The sequence below is a fragment of the Cicer arietinum genome, chromosome 1, assembly GCF_000331145.2.
Source record: "Cicer arietinum cultivar CDC Frontier isolate Library 1 chromosome 1, Cicar.CDCFrontier_v2.0, whole genome shotgun sequence".
Taxonomy (NCBI): Eukaryota; Viridiplantae; Streptophyta; class Magnoliopsida; order Fabales; family Fabaceae; genus Cicer; species Cicer arietinum.
The window spans coordinates 9,958,657-9,978,130 of NC_021160.2; the positions used below are offsets into that span (position 1 = coordinate 9,958,657).

Sequence of the window (19,474 nt, forward strand, 5' to 3'; positions counted from 1 at the left end):
TGATTGTTCTTCTCTCAGAAACTTGATTGATTATGATTTTATTTGCTTGAATGAAATTGGTTCTTGAATGATTGTGTTAGTGGCTTCATTAACTGAAATATAAGAAGAGAAGAAAAAAAAATTGGACGCTGTATGAAGGTATTTAATGTTATATCTAGCTTAGTTTAATTCTGGGTTTTTAGTTTAATTTTGGGTTCAATGATTGTATAATTCATTTACCTTAATTAATCTTCGAAGTCTTTCTAGTATTGAGATTGTGGATTATAGCGAACGTTTTTTTGTGATTCGAAATTGGTCAATCAAAAAACGATTTGAGTTGGCATTTTGCTACATGTATAATATTAGTTCAGTTTTATTTATCTTAATGGGTTTGGCACCCGACAATAAACACTGCTAAGAATGAACCATGAACAAATAAACTTTTATTTCTGCTAGCTATACCTTCCATCATCTTAGCTACACTCTTTGAAACACTTTAATTACCAAAAAATTCAAAAGAGCTCTAGTGTCATGTTTAATTTTCGAAATCATCTTCTCTTCTCTACTTTTCAAAAACCTTTTTGGCTATTTGTTTTAGTAATTAAGCATCATATCATATGTGAAATATATATTTTAATACTTATGAAAATTTGATACCTTTAAGAAATGGGGTTGGTCTGATCAAGATGTTCTGGAAGCATTTAGAAGGCAGCCTCATTGTATTAACATCCATTGATAAAATTAATTTAGTGATGAATTTTTGGGTCAATGAGTTGGGTTGGGATGCTATGGCCCTTGTCAAAGGATCCGCAATTCTTTTGTTAAGTTTGGAAAAAAGGATCATTCCAAGGGCCCAAGTAGTGCAATATCTGCTGAAGAAAGGTTTGCGAAAAACGAATGCAAGCTTAATTTGTCCCTTTATAGTGTCTGAGAAGATGTTTCTTGAGATGTTTATAAAACGTTTTGAGGAGTCTTCTTATCTATTAAAGCTGTATGGGAAAAACTCAATCTTGCTTAGACCAGGGACAAAACTTGCTTGTCATGATTAGATTTTCAGCTATTTTAACCTTAATATGTTATTCTTGTTCCATATTTGATTTGAATACATGTTTACTCCAGATTGTGATGGGAGCTGGTTTAGTTGTTTTCTTTGCTTACATGGAATGTAGGATAAATTTGGTTTGTGGTCATTGATATTTTTTCAAAATTGTGATGTTTATCAATCTTGATAATACCTTATAATTTATTCAGTAATACATGTAAAAGTTGAAATTTTCTTGTATTTGTTGTCGTGAAATTTGTTTGTGATAGTGTGAAATGATTTCTCTTATACCTGAATAAGTTGCTTGATTCAAAATTGTTTTAAATTACAGTTGCAATTGTGAAGACCTCTTAAACCTCAAAATTGAAGCTACAACTGCACACCCGACCTTTTGTCTTTCCAATTGTTTTTTCATGATGATTAAGAGCTTATAATGTTTTTTTCATGAGATTTTACAAATTTTCATCTTATACGTTAACTCAGTTTACGTATATATACGTGAATTCAATTCACGTATGGGATACGTGAACTGAGTTCACGTACACATACGTTATCTCAGTTCACGTAGGTAACATGAATTTTAAAACTCTATTGATGTACACAAACTTAATTGACGTACGATTACGTAAACTTAATTCACGTAGAATCAGAATTTTCATAATTTCACCAAGTACGTAAATTCGTTTCACGTAGACGTACGAAACCCAGATTTGGAAAAACAATCAGCTATAAAACACAACAAAATACATACCTAGTTGATTTGAGTCACGATAATGATGAAGATGATGACAGGGATGAAGATGTTCAAAATGATTAAAGATTATTGAACATGAAATGTATCAAAATGATTGAAGAAGATTGAAGTTGTTAGGTAATGAAGACGAAGATGAAGATGAAGATGAAGATGAAGATGAAGATGAAGATGATGAAGATAGAAAATGAGTGGTTAAGTGAATATAGAAGGAAGGGTAGTTTGGGTATTTTGGATTTAAAAAAAAATTAGGGGTGTGGGAAGCAAAATGAGGGGTGTGGGAAGAAAAATTGAAAATAAATGAGTAGACATCACAACTCTAGTGGTTTAATTGTACCGTGTTTGATTTTGGAAATAGATATGGGACTTAACAAATTGGACAAAAGCTAAAAAAAATTGTCCCTTCACTAGCCAATGAAAAAAAAACCTAATAAATTAACACTAATAATTTGGTTTTTTTTTTTAGGCCAGTTTAGATTGGTGATATGAGATGGAATAGAGTGGAATGCAATAAAATAAATTTATGTTCCATTGTTTAGATTATAAAAAAATAGAGTGAAAATGATTTTTCACTAAATCATTTCTCTCCTTCTTAGTAGTAACCCTACACCCCATCTCCACTTCTATTTTTTTTTTTTCCTATTCTTTTTTCTCCTTGTTTCTTCTCACCCTACAACACAAATGGCACTCATAAAATGAATTTAATATCATTAAAAGTATAATTTCTCATACTCCTACAAATGCTCTTGGTTATGATTTTGGGATTAGGGTTAGTGAGTTAAGAAAGAAAAAGAGTACTCATTCTTTAAAATGGTGTTTATTGAGACTCTTTGAGGTAAATACACAACTTCAATGCTAAGAATGAACCTCTAGAAAAATGTATTTTTGTTTAAAATCTTATTTTGTTGCTTAGAGTAGATTTTAAGGACTTTTTATTGGTTTCTTAGCAAAACTTTAGAAAAAAATTTCTAAAGTCTTGAGAATATATTTTTATATTCAGATCTATTAGTTGAGGTCTTGTTTCTGTAAAAGTTATTGGAGAACAATCTTAGTCGATTCTTCATAGTTGTGAGTAGATGACGATCATTGTCACATATTTTTATTATGTTATAATTATTATTTTACTCGTTTTTTTATGTTAGAGTATTTATTTAAAAAATTGAGAAACACGACATTTGAAAAATTTCTCGGTTTCATCATTTATTTATTTTCATGGTCTTTGTTATACAATATATTTATAGTTTGATTTATTTATGACTTATTAAGTATTTAAATGTTGAATTGATGTACAGTTGGATACGTTTCTCATGAGTTACGATGAAATGAGAAGTGATTTTTCAATATGTGTTGTTTTGGAGTTATAATTATGAAATCGTTAACGGTTGTAAGTGCACCTAGTTATATCGTTTTGATTGGGGAGAGTTATCCGTTAAATGGAGATGTCTCTATGAGAGATGTCATCCTTAGGAGGAGATAACTATCAACGAGATGTAAGCTTTATAATTGATGTCTTCTGATGGGTTACGAGATTGAGAGGAGAGAACTATCGCTTAGATTGAGCCACCCTTAAAGGAAACGTCCCCTTAGGAGGAGAGGGTTATCCATGAGATGAAGCTGCCTTTTGGTTCTAAAAAATTTATGTTTTTACTTGTTAGATTTTATATGACCCTTTTTAAGGTTGTTCATTTTGATTTCACTTTTTTATGAATTGAATTTTAAATATTTCTACATAAATAGCTAAATTATAAGTTTAATGATTTTATCATGTGTATACTTTATTTAAAAATTATCTATATTTTGAGTTAGTATTGTTTAACATAATTTCAATAATATTGTAAAACAATTATTCGTACATTTTTTGTGTGTTTCACTTTCAGTTGGTAGTGGTTGTTGTCTCTTCATTAAGTCTTTCTGACCTATCCCTCATGTTATTTATTTTTTTGTCTTCAGATTCATAGGTAGTTAAGTAGCAAATTATTAGTAGATTCAAGTCTCAATCACATTTTTTGTTGGTAGGCATCTTTGATCAATGGTCTTTTGTTAAGTATTTGTTGAGTCGTGATTTGCAACTATTTTGAATATAGAATGTCATCTGAAAATGTATTAAATATTTAGATTTGCTCTTTTGAAATATTGATTTGGTTAAAAGTTTAAAACACGATTTTATGTTTAGAAACATTCAAATTACATAGTGTATTATATTGTAATCTCAAAAAATATTATATATATATATATATATATATATATTTGTTAAATAGTTATTTTGAATTATTTAATTGTTATATTGATAGGTTTGTTAGGCTAAGAATATAGTTTGTATGTCACTTATGGCATTTAATTTTTGAATCACGACAAATATCATCTTTATTCCCACCACTATATATCACTTATTCCCCTAATTAAGTATCACAAATTTTAGAGTCCGTTTGGTTTGGAGTATTTGGAGGGAAGAATAAGAGAGGAGAGGTGATATTTTTATGTATATATGTTTGATTTATATTTTAAGAGGGAAGGAGAAGAACCAAAATCTATAGTAGAACTTATTTTGTTCTATTTCTATTTTGAGGGATTTCGAGAAGAAAAATGACAAAAAACCAAAGCATCTAAAAAAAATCATTTAAAATTGGTCCATCGATTAAACCAAAGACACCTTGGGTGGAGGAATATTTGAACCCTCCGCCGAGTATTGATTGAACGTCTCTTACCCATTAATCATCTCTCGCGAGCCACCGTCGCCGTGAAGCCACCATTGTCGCCTTCAACCACCGGGAGGTATTGACTGTACTATTGGAGGGATTATTCATATTCATCACTTTCAATTTTTATTTTTCAAACCCCATTTTCTCCAATTTACACTTGTATGATTCAACTCAACACTTGAATAATTTATCATAATTCTTTCTTTCAATTTTCACCCTAATAATCATAATGTTCAAGTTCAATACTTTGTGCCACAAAACCCTCCTCTACCTCAAGCCCTTAACTTTCTCACTAACATCCCAAAACCTATTACCATTTTCTCTCCATTTCTGTACCAACACTTCCAATTCATCATCATTTGCAGTTTCATATGAATTTACACCTCATATGAATTTTACTCATTAAAATCGACATACAATGTCATCAAATCCTAGAACAGATTAGATCCAAAGCAATCGAAGATTTACAAAATTTGTCAATGGCAATATCCTCAAAGAATTCAGGTTTTTGTATGGAAACTAATTCATGCTAAACTCCTTGTCACGATCCGAAAACTAAACATCGTGACCGACGCACAAACTATCCTCTTAGTCTGACAAATCTATCAACTAACTTAACAATCAAGCAAATAAATAGTTCTAAATAACCATTTCGAAAAATATATAATTTTTCTCGAAATTTCGACAAAGTATCCTCTGTACCTTCAACGTTTTCCAAATTTATAAAATTTATGTTTACACTTTTAACTCAGTCATCTCAAAGAGGATAATCGAAATATTTAATATATTTCTCAAAAAAAGACTTTCTAGACTCAAAATAGCTGTAAAATACATCACAACTCAATCGACTTTACAAAGAACCCTCGATCAAAGATGCCTACCAACAAAAAATGATTGAGACTTGAATCTACTACCAATTTGCTACTTAATTGTATGTGAATCTGAGGAGAAAAAAAAAAAGAACAATATGAAGGGGTAAGTCACAAAGACTTAATGAGGAGACAACAACCACCACCAACTAGAAGGGAAACACAAAAAAACACTAATAATTATTTTGCAATCTTGTGGCAATTATGCTCAACATACTACCTGAAATATAAATAATTTTCAAATAAAGTATACATATGATAAAATCATTAAACTTATAATTTTGCCATTCAGTAGAAATATTTAAAATTCAATTCATACAGAAGTGAAATCAAAATAAACAACTTTAAAATATCATAGAAAATCAAACAAATAAAAACATAAATTTTTTGGAATCAATATGCTATTTCATCTCATTGATAGTCTTTTCCTCATAAGGGTAGTCTTTCCCTTAGGGGTGGCTCCATCTAACAGATAGTCTTCTCTCAATCCCTCAATGCATCATAACACATCAATTCGGGAGTTTATATCTTGTTGATAGTCATCGCCTTCTAAGGATGACATATCTCATAGGGATGACTCCATCTAACGGGTAACTCTCTCTAATCAAAACGATGTAACTAGATGCACCTACCGTTGTTAACGATTTTATAATTATAACAACGATTTTCAAAACACGTATTTAAAAATCATCTCTCATTTCATCATAACTCATGAAAAACATATTCAAGTGTATAACAATTCAATATTTAAATACTTTATCACTCATAAATAAATCAAACTACTAACATATTATATAACAAAGACCACAAAAATAAAAAGAATTATGAAATCGGGAAAAATTCAAAAGTTGTGTTTTTCAATTTTTTTAAATAAATACTTTAACATAAAAAAGAGTAAAATAATAGTTATAACATAATAAAAATATGACAATGATCGTCGTCTACTCACAACTATGGAGAATCGACTAACTTTGTTCTCCAACAACTCCCAGAGTAGCAGGCAAAACCTCAACTAACAAATTTGAGTATAAAAAATATTCTCAAAACTTTAGAAAAATTATTCTAAAGTTTAGCTAACTCTAAGAAACTATAAAAATCCTTTAAATATATTCTAAACACAAATAAGATTTATAAACAAAACTACATTTTTTTATAGAGATTCATTATTAACATTAGAGTTGTGTATTTATCTCAAAGAATCTCAATAAACAACTTTCAAGAAATATAGACCTTTCTCCTTTCTTAAAACACAAACTCTTACCAAAAATTCTACCTAAGAACTTGTAAAAATATGAGGAAACTTACTTAGGGAATGTATACCATTCCTATGAGTTTATAGTTTAAGGAGGCTAGTTTGTGACTAAGTGAGAAGAAGAAGAGGAAAAGAAAGAAAACAATGAAAATGGGGGGGTTAAGGTGGAGGTGGAGGTGGGGAACATTAAAGGAAATTGAGGGAGTGAGATAAAAAGAGAGTGAGAGTGAATGAAATTGATTTGTTTTATTTATTTATTAATTAATATTATTATTATTATTATTATTATTATTATTATTATTATTATTATTATTATTATTATTATTATTATTATTATTATTATTATTAATGAAACCCGACGATTCACTCCTTACTATTGTAGAAAGAAAATCTTGTAGGTTGATATCTTGTAGGTTGATATCAGATAGTTTTATAATTTGTTAAGAGATTGTAAAGATTTAAAGAAATTTTGGACTCAATTCACCCATCCAAGTCATTGAATTAAATTTTTCAGTAGTATTGATTTACACAATTAGATCAATTGAAATCTCTCATCTATCAAGATTGACATTATTGTGGATAATGACTTAATTGCAGTTTTGATTTCTCTATTTTAGCTGAATCACGAAAATAATCCATTTATTTTATTTCTCCGTATTTTTGGTCCCCAAACAGAATTTTGATCTAAAACTAGATGAAATGTCAATTTTTTGCGTTTATTTAAGTCACACTATGTCTCAAGGTTCTGGTGTAACTTAAAAAGTCATATTTCATCAACTTTTTGACCATAATTATTTGGAGACCTTAATTCTATTTAGTACTACAAAAAATGCATACCTTCAACCTCTTCTTTTGCAAGACACTCTAGCATCCCTCCATCACCCTGATATGAAGTTTTCTATTACTCACAATATATTTTATTGGCTAAATTACATATGTGGTCACTTAACTTAATTTCAGATAACATTTTAGTCTTTTATCTTATTTTTTTTCCGAGTTGGTCCTTTATTTTAATTTTAAGTGACAATTTGATATTTTATGTTTTAAAATTTCAACAATGTTATCATTTTTTATACAAAAATTCAAAAAAAATCATAAAAATTTTCAACCAAAACACATTAAATTAATAATCATCTTCAATATAATGCAAATTTTATCAAATCCATAACTCAAATATTCAAATACACTCATATTTTCATTTCCAACAACATCAAATAAAGAATGAAAATATAAGTTTATTTCAAGAATTAAGTTATGAATTTGATTAAATTTGTATTTTATTGAAGATGATAATGAATTTTATGGGTTTTGTTTCAAAAAATTTTAATTTTTTGAATTTGTGAATTTGTATTTTATTGAAGATGATAATGAATTTTTGAATTTTTGTAAAACATAAAATATCAAATTGTCACTTAAAATTAAAATAAAAGACCAACTCGAGAAAAAAATATAAAAAACTAAAACGTTACATGAAATTAAGTTAAGGGACCGCATATATAATTTAGTCTATTTTATTTTATACTCATAAAAGAATAAAAAAAAAAATTATTTTATTGTAATATTGTCCATTTTGAAACCTCAGTCATTGGAAGTCTCTAACCCTCTCACAATTCCAAGATCTTTCTCTCTCGACGTTCACCGTCAAGCAACCTATGCTGCACCATCAAGTCGCCATTGTTGCCCTAAACCAGTAGATTGGATGGAGGTAACAAAATATTTACTTGCCTTCATATTCATCCCTTTTCTCCAATTTCCACTTCAATAATTTATCATAATTTCTTTCGATTTTCACTCAAACATCAATCAATCATCATGTTCAACTTCAATTCATGGCGCCACAAATCCCTTCTCTACTTCAAGATTGTAACTTTCTCACCAATATCCCAAAACCCATTACCCCTATCTCTCTATTTCTGCACCAACACTTCTCATTCAACCTCTTTTGCAGTTTCATACCTCATCCACAATTTTGGCTTCTCCCCACTATTTGCTAACAAACTTTGCTCCACTTACAGTGTTAAATTTAAGACCAACCAAAACCCTGATTTAGTTCTCACATTCTTTAGAAACCATGGTTTCTCAGATTCCCAACTACGTGATACCATTGCTAAGGCACCGTGGCTGCTTACCTGTGACCCCATCAAAAGGGTGTTGCCAAAGTTTCAATTTTTTCTCTCCAAAGGTGCTTCTAACTCCGACATTGTTAACCTTGTCAGTATGAACCCTATGGTGCTCTGTTCAAGTCTGGAGAATCAAATAGTCCCAACCTATGAATTGGTTTATAGGTTTTTGAAATCTCACAAGGACACTATTGCTTGTGTAAATCATAATTCAACTTTCTTTGGAGACAGGCGTGTGGCATCTAACATCAGATTATTGACTGAGAATGGAGTGGCAGACTCTAACATTGCAAGAATGCTTAAGACCCATTGTCGGACATTGCAGACACGTGACATGCTGAAGTTGGTGGAGGAATTAAAGGATTTGGGTTTCAATCCTTCAAAAGCAACTTTTGGTGTAGCATTGAATGCCAAAACAACTGTACCCGAAGCCCGGTGGAAAGAGAAAGTTGATACCCTTAAGAAGTGGGGTTGGTCTGATGAAGATGTTCTGGTAGCATTTAGAACGCAGCCTTACTGTATGTTAGTATCCATTGATAAAATTAATTTAGTGATGAATTTTTGGATCAATCAGTTGGGTTGGGATGCTATGGCCCTTGTCAAAGGATCCTCAGTTTTTTTGTTAAGTTTGGAAAAAAGGATCATTCCAAGGGCCCAAGTAGTGCAATATCTGCTGAAGAAAGGTTTGCGAAAAAAGACTGCAAGCATGATTTATCCATTTGTAATGTCCGATAAGTTGTTTCTTGATATGTTTATAAAACGTTTTGAGGAGTCCTCTTATCTATTAAAGCTGTATGAGGAAAAATTAAATCTTGCATACACCACGGACAAAACTTGCTTGTCATGATATCATGATTAGATTTTCAGGTATTTCAGGTATTCTTGATCCATATTTGATTTGAAAATTGTTTGGTACAGAATGTGATTGGGGCTAGTGTAGCTTTTCTTAGTGTTACAAATGTTGGTTTTGTTTTGATTATATTTATTAAAAATCCTTTGTTTACCAGTTTTAATGACAACAAGTAATTTGCCAGTACTATAATTAAAAGTTAAATTTTCTTGCATTTATGGGCATGAATATATCTTTTTGGAGTAATATTTCTCCTTCCATTGTTTGTCTAGTCCAAAAATCTATTGCATAAATTTAGATATACCAGAGTTTGTTGTTGGATTTAAAATGGGTGAAAGTTGTAGTTGTAATCATGGACAAATACAACCATAATTATGGTAGCTGTGCAATTGTGAAGACCTACATCAATAGTGATCCTGCACTTATTTTCGATTTGTGGGCCACAATCATTTAAAATACTTACCAGTTAGCATTTCGCTGTAGATTGGTAAGTAATTCTTCTGATTTCTAAATACCTTTCTTTTGGTTCTCTAAAACATCAGTTATTCATAAACCATATAAAATAAAGAAGAAAATGTTTGCAGCCACTAACAATTTGTCTGTAAAATAAAGAAGCTAGTTTGCAACTGCATGGGCTATGTTTGTTTTCCCTTATGTGGAATATGAAAGTTCAAATTTTGTTGGATGTGTGTTTTGATTGATGAAGCATAGATTTGTTGTAAAAAGTATGTTTGTTTTATTTTTTTATTGTGTTTTACTATTTATGTTTTATGGTTCTTTTTGTTATTTTACTGTATTGTTTCTGTTTTTTTTGTTGGTATATTTTGCAACTACTTTTATTTATATTTTACAGCTACTATTTTTTATCTTTTGCCGTTTTTTGTGCTATTTTCAATTGAAGATTTGAGACTTATAAAAATTTGAGTCTTAAATCTTAATCAATTGAAGTTAAAAAGAGTTGTGGCATAAGTGTGTAAATTGTCTCTCTTAAATTTTAACAAGTTTGGTGATAAAAATTGAATTGGTAGATCAAGTTTGATTGAATCATATCTTGTGAGATTTTGAGCCTATGAATTCGCTCCATTCTTGTGTGATTTTCATTCATGTATCTGGTTACTGCAGAACTTGCTGATTCTTTTTGAAGCTACATTTGTACATGTACATTTTAACATGATGAAGACATTTTTGTTCTCGTTTCCACTTTTCTAAGTAGCCAACCTTCCATGTTTTACCTTTGATTTACCCCTGTGGGGCCTTTTTTACTATCTTTTTCTTTTTGCTCCTTACAAGCCTAAAGTGTAAAATGAAGTTTCTACCTTACCTTTTGGAATGTAAGAACATTGGCGAAAGTTCTGAACAGAATGATGGATTTAGTTACATTGAAAAAGAAAAAAAAAAAATATATATATATATAAAGGAAAAGAGAAGTGAAGGAATTCAAAATGGAAATTACTTGGTTTTTGGATACATTTGTTCTTTTGTGAATTATGCCATTGTTCTTCCATTCCCTTTCATTTTAACTTGTCATATCCTTTCTGTTTCATTCCTTTACCTTGACCACACAACAAACTTGAATAAAGTCCTTTTGATCTTTGTGTGCATGTGCATGAGTGGTGGAGATTTAGAAGATAAACAAGCTTATGGCAGTGCCAATTTTTATAGATTGAATTGAGTGAAATGAACGAGGGATTGAGAGAATGACTTGTGTGGTTTCATCACTCTTGATTTATGATTTTCAATGGATTTGCCTTGCTTGTTGGATGAGAAGAGAAACATGCACCTCATGAGTGTTGTGATTTCTTGAAGCTTTGATTGCTTTTCTTACTCATTCATTTTTGCATTCTTTGAACATCATTGGAATTAGATTATTGGAGTTATCTTTAGAGTTTTTTGTTGCCCCATGCTCCATTAATATAATCTAGATTTTTGTTTTGATGAACATTGATTTTACATACTAATTGAATCTCATATTCAGTTTGTTAATCATCATTTGTGTTTAATTGATAGGTCTTTGATGCATTTTACAACTATGAGTTTAATACGGGATTAACAGCCAAACTTCACTACTTTTTGAATATTTTCTCATCTTAACCTTTATGCCTTCCACAGGACATATCTAGAGCTATAAAAATTGGATTTTGGTGATCTTTGTACCCTTGAAAAGCTAAGACAGAGTACTACAATTTTGTTTTTCAGACTTAATCAGATTTGGCATAAATCAAGGTTGGGTCGTTGATGTCACAAGCCCAACACCTCTCCTCATATAATTGGCCATAACTCACTCATCTTAGACTCAATTAAGGTTTATAATAGCATTTTAGAAAGCTAATTCAGAGGGGCACGTTAGGGATCATGAAAATACTCAGTCAGTCTACTTTGAGAAGGAGAAAAGAAAATATTTGAAGGCAGATACGAAAAAGGGGGGATAAAAGGAGAAGATTGGGAGAGCTTTTCTCTTGTAGCTTATACTTCATCTAAGTTTTCAATTTTTTCTCTCTTTTGTAATTTGTAACTCCATGTGTTCTCTCATATCAATGGAGAGCTAAACCTTCTTAATCAATCATTGGGTGTAGATATTATTGAGGTTTGATTTATGAACCTTATTTATTTAATTTGTTCATAGTGAATTTCACTCTTCGTTGCTCTTCTCTGAGAAACTTGATTGTTCTTCTCTCAGAAACTTGATTGATTATGATTTTATTTGCTTGAATGAAATTGGTTCTTGAATGATTGTGTTAGTGGCTTTATTAACTGAAATATAGGAAAAGAGGAAGAAAAAAACTGGTTGTTGTATGAAGGTATTTAATGTTATATCTAGCTTGGTTTAATTCTGAGTTTAGTTTAATTTTGGGTTCAATGATTGTATAATTCATTTACCTTAAATTAATCTTCCAAGTCTTTCTAGTATTGAAATTGTGGATTATAGCGAGCGCTTTGTTGTGATTCGAAATTAAGAATGGAATTAACGTAAGAATGTTCATTTGCGAATGAAGATTAAGTTAAACTCAATAATTGTTGAACTCCTTGGATTGAATGTTTTTAAATAGTTGTTTTCAATTGTATATATTTTCATTGTTAAACTCAACTCTATCAAACTTTTTAATTGGTTTTCTTAATTTGGTTGAATTTCAAAGTTGGTCAATCAAAAAACGATTTGAGTTGACATTTTGCTACATGTATAATATTAGTTCAGTTTTATTTATCTTAATGGGTTTGGCACCCGACAATAAACAATGCGAGGAATGAACCATGAACAAATAAACTTTTATTTCTGCTAGCTATACCTTCCATCATCTTAGTTACAGTCTTTGAAACACTTTAATTACCAAAAAATTCAAAAGAGCTCTAGTGTCATGTTTAATTTTCAAAACCATCTTCTCTTCTCTACTTTTCAAAAACCTTTTTGGCAATTTGTTTTAGTAATTAAGCATCATATGTGAAATATATATTTTAATACTTATGAAAATTCAATTCATGTAACGCCAAAAGCTACGATAGACATATACATAAATCATATCCGCTTATCATTCATTCAAATTCTAATACATTCATGAACAATTTATATGTAGGATTCATCTAGTTTCTAGTAAATTATGGAACTGATTCCATACATGTATGTTTATGTAAACAAAGTTCATCTATATACAAAGACATATATCTAAGAGAGGATAGGCATGAGCCCTGGTTGACTTCTTACCTTTCAAATACTATAATTTATTTAGAAGTTTATTTTTGTATGAGTGCAAATTTATTTTTATTTGATTTTTGGTGTTTATTTAGTTCAAATTAATTTTGATTAATGACTTGATCATCAAACACTCTATCGATGGAGTTGAGAAATAATTCTAAGAAGTAGAAATTCTCGATACATCAACAAAGACAATTTGCTCTCGCTGAGCGCCGATTCACTCAAACATCAATCAATCATCATGTTTAACTTCAATTCATGGCGCCATAAACCACTTCTCTACTTCAAGACTGTAACTTTCTCACCAATATCCCAAAACCCATTACCACTTTCTCTCTATTTCTGCACCAACACTTCTCATTCAACCTCTTTTGCAGTCTCCTACCTCATCCACAATTTTGGGTTTTCACCACAATCTGCAAACAAACTCTGCTCCACTCACAGAGTTAAGTTTAAGACCAACCAAAAACCTGATTCAGTTCTTAACTTTTTTAAAAACCATGGTTTCTCAAACACCCAATTACACAACATGATTACTAAGGCACCATGGCTTCTTTCCTGCGACCCCATCAAAAGGGTTTTGCCAAAGTTTCAATTTTTTCTCTCCAATGGTGCCTCTAACTCTGACATTGTTGATTTTGTTAGTAAGAACCCTGTGGTCCTTTATGCAAGCATGAATCAAATGGTCCCAACCTATGAATTGGTTTATAGGTTTTTGAAATCTCACAAGGACACTATTGCTTGTGTAAATCAATGTTCATCTTTCTTTGGAGATCGTGTTGTGCCACATAACATCACATTGTTGATTGAGAATGGAGTGACCGACTCTAACATTGCAAGAATGCTTCAGAGACGAAGTAAGATATTCAACAGACGCGGCATACTGAAGGTTGTGGGGGAGTTAAAGGATTTGGGGTTTAATCCTTCAAAATCAGGATTCTCAATAGCACTGCTTGCCAAAATCACTGTAAACAAAACCTTATGGAAAGAGAAAGTTGATGCCTTTAAGAAATGGGGTTGGTCTGATCAAGATGTTCTGGAAGCATTTAGAAGGCAGCCTCATTGTATGTTAACATCCATTGATAAAATTAATTTAGTGATGACCTTTTGGGTCAATCAGTTGGGTTGGGATGCTATGGCCCTTGTCAAAGGATCCGCAATTCTTTTGTTAAGTTTGGAAAAAAGGATCATTCCAAGGGCCCAAGTAGTGCAATATCTGCTAAAGAAAGGTTTGCGAAAAACGAATGCAAGCTTAATTTGTCCCTTTATAGTGTCTGAGAAGATGTTTCTTGAGATGTTTATAAAACGTTTTGAGGAGTCTTCTTATCTATTAAAGCTGTATGGGAAAAACTCAATCTTGCTTAGACCAGGGACAAAACTTGCTTGTCATGATTAGATTTTCAGCTATTTTAACCTTAATATGTTATTCTTGTTCCATATTTGATTTGAATACATGTTTACTCCAGATTGTGATGGGAGCTGGTTTAGTTGTTTTCTTTGCTTACATGGAATGTAGGATAAATTTGGTTTGTGGTCATTGATATTTTTTCAAAATCGTGATGTTTATCGATCTTGATAATACCTTATAATTTATTCAGTAATACATGTAAAAGTTGAAATATTTTTGTATTTGTTGTCGTGAAATTTGTTTGTGATAGTGTGAAATGATTTCTCTTATACCTGAATAAGTTGCTTGATTCAAAATTGTTTTAAATTACAGTTGCAATTGTGAAGACCTCTTAAACCTCAAAATTGAAGCTACAACTGCACACCCGACTTTCTGTCTTTCCAATTGTCTTTTCGTGATGATTAAGAGCTTATAATGTTTTTTTTTGCTTACCTGCACTTTATGTAAATTTATGTTCCATTGAGAAACTGAAAATTTATAATGTGAATGAATGAACAAGTTTCAAATTCCCTATCTTTCCCCGACCTCATTTTGTCTTGGATTCTTCTAATCTTTAATTCTTAGATTTTTTTTTATAAAAAATACTGTTCTTTTTGTTGATTTAGATTTCTTGCATTTTATTAGGTCCTTATTTTGTTTAAAGGGACATGGCATTATATATATTCAATTGTTCATGCATGATCAATTACAGCAAATCAACTAATCTTTCTAGATCTTATCTAGTTTAGAGTTTGTGTTGGACTGTTAGTCATGTCTTCTTTTGTTGTTATGCTATGCTCAAAATCTCTAATTCATGTGTTTTTTAGGTCTGAAAGTGAAATCTTTGGTCGAGTTTATAAACTTTTTCACATTTATACCTCAATCTCTAATCCATTTCACATCCACTGCTGATTTTTTGAGTCATTTATAGGTACTATATTTGTAACTTATAATTGTTGCCAATTGCATTTGCTACATTGTTATCGGTTGTGAACCGCCACTTTTTTATTTTTAATTAGGCAGCAGATTTGCAGAAATTAGTTTCAATACCCTTTGAGTTAAGGGTTTGATATGATGGAGTCGGGTTTAAATATCGGGTTTCTTTTTAATTTAATTGATATTGACATTTTGTCCATGTTCTGTATTTTATGAGAGTACAATATGCATTAAATGTCGCACATGCTTGAACACCTTATTCCTGGGTATATTTTGAGAACATATTTTACTTTACTGCTTTCAGATGTTGTCTATTGTCCTGGACTTTTATAACCTGATAGTGTAATTTCTTGATACATTTAATGGGAATTTAATATCTGGAATTCTTACTAATTTTTAGCCTTGGGTACTATGTAGTAAATCAATAGCTTACCTCCTATTTAGTTTATGCACTTACATTTTTTTTTTTCACTCTGAAAGGGAAGATTTTTCTTATAGAATCTTACCTATAAGGAAGAAGCCTGTGTTAGTTTGCTATGTATGAAATGGCTTCTTGATCATAATGGATTAATCAATGTTTTCTTTCTCTGGCAACATTATGCGGTATCCTTCCTTCACCTTATTTATGATTTTTTGAAAATTTTACATTCGCAGTTTCGTTTTGCAATTCACTGTCTTTGATGCTTCTAGTCTTCAAATGGTAACCTGTTAATGCTGTTGATTTAGATTTTTTCTTTTTTTTAGGTTCTTATTTTACTGAAGGGATGTCGCATTATCTTCAGTTGTTTATGTGTTAAATTAAAATATATTTTTTGGACCATATCTAGTTTATAGTATGCGCTATACTGTTAGTGGTGTCTTCTTTAGCTGTCTTGCTAATCTCAAAATCTCTGATTGATATATTTTTGAAGTCTGAAATCCTTAGTCATGTTTATAAACATTTTCCGATTTATATCTCAAGCTATAATAATCTTTTCAACATCTGTTGCTGTAGGCACCACTGTTTTTTGAGCTATTTACAGGTACTGTGCTTGTAGCTTATCAATCTTACAGACTGCATTTTCTACGTTGTTATCAGTTGTCAACAGCCACTCACTTTTCCTATATATTCAAGAAGCAGCTTTGCATAAATTAGTGTCAATGCCCTTTAATTAAAATAGGAATTTGATAATGCTAAACAAGTTGTTGTCTGTCTGGCAGAAAGGAGTATCAGATGCCTGTGATTCTTATTTAATGAACATTTTTTATTCTGAAATCTGCTTATTGATTCTTTCATCAACCAGTCTTGCATTGGAGCCAATGGAGTTTTCGCAGAAGCTTGCAGTTGTAGCTTTTCTGTGGCCGCGTGTTTGAAGGCTAATACACCGCAGTTTTGTATAATCTGAAAGTGTTGGAGCTAAGCTAGTAGAAAAGCAGTCACAAATTCCATATAAATACTTTTGTTCTTTCTTTCAGTAGACCTTTTTTTCTATATAGTCATAGTGAAGTATCATTTGTGAATTTTCTTTGCAAAAACCAACTAGTGAAGCAAGATGGTGATGCCAAATTTTGTATAAATTCTGAAAGGCCCTATTTGGTTCCTAGCCTACCTCTCATTACAGTAATCTTCACATTGTCTCTAAGTACTCCCTTGTAGATCCATACCAAACTCTATAGTTGATTAGTTGACTTTATCAAAATTGTTAGTTGCTCATTGCATTTTAGCAAATGGAATCATGAAGCCTAAGTATACATGAGAACAAAGTTTAGACATTCTATATAGCCGTTGTGTGTTGTGGTGACAGTGGGAACAGTTAAATCTAATGAATTCTATGTCCCTCCAAACTCACCCTACATTTAATAGCAAGTAGAAAACATTGTTACGCTAATATATTTTATCCTACGGATTAATAGCATAAAATACCAAAACAATAATCTCTTTATTCTCTAATAACTAATAGAAAATTAGCAATTTATCCTACAAACAGGCACATGTATAACCAGTCACAGTTATAACTCATAAATGTATATTTTTTGCATGAATTACTCTTCGTGAGTTGCATGGTGTTAATACTAGAAGTTCACCACACCTTTTCCAATAATATATTATGATTGTGTTTGATTTTCTATAAAAATAAACAATTTTGCTTCCCACACCCCTCAATTTTTTTTAAAACCCAAACTACCCTTCCCTCTCTATTCACTTAATACCTTCATCTTCTAACTTCATCATCTTCATCTTCATTAACCTAATACCTTCATCTTCATCTTCATTAACCTAATACCTTCATCTTCAATCATCTACATTCTTGAATCAAGTAAGCAATCTTCAATCATCTTCAACACCATCTTCAATCACTTCAAGCATCTTCAATCAAGTAAGCAATGATGTTTTCGTTTTCGTTTTCTGGGTTTAACTCTCTAGGTTTTGAATGTTCATCAATGGTTCTGGGTTTGATGTTGTTTTCTGGGTTTTGAATGTTCAGATACGTGAAGTGAAATCACGTACGTGAACTCAGATCACGTAGGTAGACATGAACTCAGTTCACGTAAGTTGATGGAGTTCACGTACGTGAACTCAGATTACGTAGGTAGACGTGAACTCAGTTCACGTAGGCTGATGGAGTTCACGTACGCGAACTCAGTTCACGTAGGTGATGGAGTTCACGTACGTGAACACATTTCACGTAGGTTGATGAAGTTCACGTACGTGAACTCAGTTCACGTATGGGTTTATGCTTGCCCCTGTTGTGGTTTATGTTATATTGCTATGTTGTTTTGATAATGATTATGATTTGTTTATGCAGAAATGGTGCGCACAATGTTTACTAATAGAGAGGGTCGTATTATACTCGACCAAGGGACTGATAGAGAGGGTCGTGTTAGACCAATCGCTTCTGCACGGGCTCACCGTGCTCAGCGTGAATTGCGTGGACAACGAAGATTACAGAATCAACAAGTAGAACATGCGTAACCAGAACAGGGGCAAGCAGAAGAGGCCCAAGCGGATGAGGCCCAACCTGAAGAGGTTCAAGCGGATGAGGCCCAGCCTGAAGAGATCCAAGCGGATGAGGCCCAACCTGAAGCAAATGACGAATATCCTGGTGGTCCGGTTGACAGGTCTGTCCTAAAGACATACGGGGATCATGTTGCGACACGACTATGGGACGACGTGGTAAATTTCTGAATCAAATTAAATATTATATATTTGCTTAATGTGTTTGAACTTATATTTGTTTGGTTAATTTATTTCAGGATCGCGGAGAGTTAAGGGTTTTTAGCAATGGCAAAAAATTAAAAGAAGCTGTCATTGAAAATCAAGAGGTTGAGGAACTTGTTAAAAGTTCTGGTTTATATACATTGCTAAAATGCAGCTATGAGATGATCGACAAAGGTCTAATTTCTGCCTTTGTCGAGAGATGGCATCGCGACACCAACAGCTTTCATCTTCCAATTGGGGAGATGACCATTACTTTGGACGATGTCTCTTCACTGCTGCATATACCCATCACCGGTGCATTCTTCAGCGTTAATATATTTAACAAGGATGACGCTGCAGAGTTGTTGGGTGAGCTTCTTGGGGTGAGTCTGGCTGCTGCATATGCTGAGTTTAACTTGACGCGGACAACCACTGTTCGGTACAGTTGGTTGCTTGACGTATACCATCAGCGATGTGCTGATCAGCATTGACAGATGGCTGCGAGGGCATTTCTTTTATTTTTGGTGGGTTGCACCTTGTTCAGCGACAAGAGTGCCTTCGCAGTGAGTGTTGCCTACCTTGAATGTTTCAGAGACCTCAACTCATACGGGGGATATGCATGGGGTATTGTTGTGCTTGCTTACCTATACGACAATCTTCGAGAAGCGAGTATGCATCAGACTAGAACAGTATCAGGGTATCTGACACTATTACAGGTATTTG

The 19,474-nt window shown here is 31.9% G+C and overlaps 3 protein-coding genes across 12 annotated transcripts in view; all 3 read left to right on the top strand.

Annotated features, from left to right (window-relative positions):
- Positions 1-1,119, top strand: part of LOC101498737 (uncharacterized) — a 3,941-nt gene extending 2,822 nt beyond the window's left edge. The window contains exon 2 of the mRNA XM_073370749.1: positions 644-1,119. Coding sequence (XP_073226850.1) covers positions 644-1,028 — 385 coding nt within the window. The 3' untranslated portion in view covers positions 1,029-1,119. The remainder of the gene's footprint in view (positions 1-643) is intronic.
- Positions 1,120-8,156: 7,037 nt separating this feature from the next.
- LOC101493784 (transcription termination factor MTERF15, mitochondrial-like) overlaps positions 8,157-19,474 on the top strand; it is a 24,381-nt gene continuing 13,063 nt past the window's right edge. For 2 of the 5 annotated variants that reach the window (XM_073370133.1, XM_073370127.1), the window contains exon 1: positions 8,157-9,579. In XM_073370133.1, coding sequence (XP_073226234.1) covers positions 8,405-9,559 — 1,155 coding nt within the window. In that variant the 5' untranslated portion in view covers positions 8,157-8,404 and the 3' untranslated portion in view covers positions 9,560-9,579. Of the gene's footprint in view, positions 9,589-11,671; positions 12,190-19,474 lie in introns of those variants that run through there. The other 3 variants (XM_073370129.1, XM_004488190.4, XM_073370131.1) reach the window with 3 other exon arrangements.
- Positions 13,144-17,195, top strand: LOC113786167 (uncharacterized). Of its 6 annotated transcripts, none has more exons than XM_027333400.2 (3): positions 13,144-14,479; positions 16,568-16,595; positions 16,857-17,195. In XM_027333400.2, the coding sequence occupies exons 1-2, from the start codon at positions 13,492-13,494 to the stop codon at positions 16,582-16,584; spliced, it is 1,005 nt and encodes a 334-aa protein (XP_027189201.1). In that variant the 5' UTR covers positions 13,144-13,491; the 3' UTR covers positions 16,585-16,595; positions 16,857-17,195. The 6 variants fall into 6 exon arrangements, with proteins under 6 accessions (XP_027189201.1, XP_027189200.1, XP_027189197.1 ...); XM_073365441.1 differs by having other exon boundaries at positions 13,145-14,314; XM_027333399.2 differs by having other exon boundaries at positions 16,568-17,195.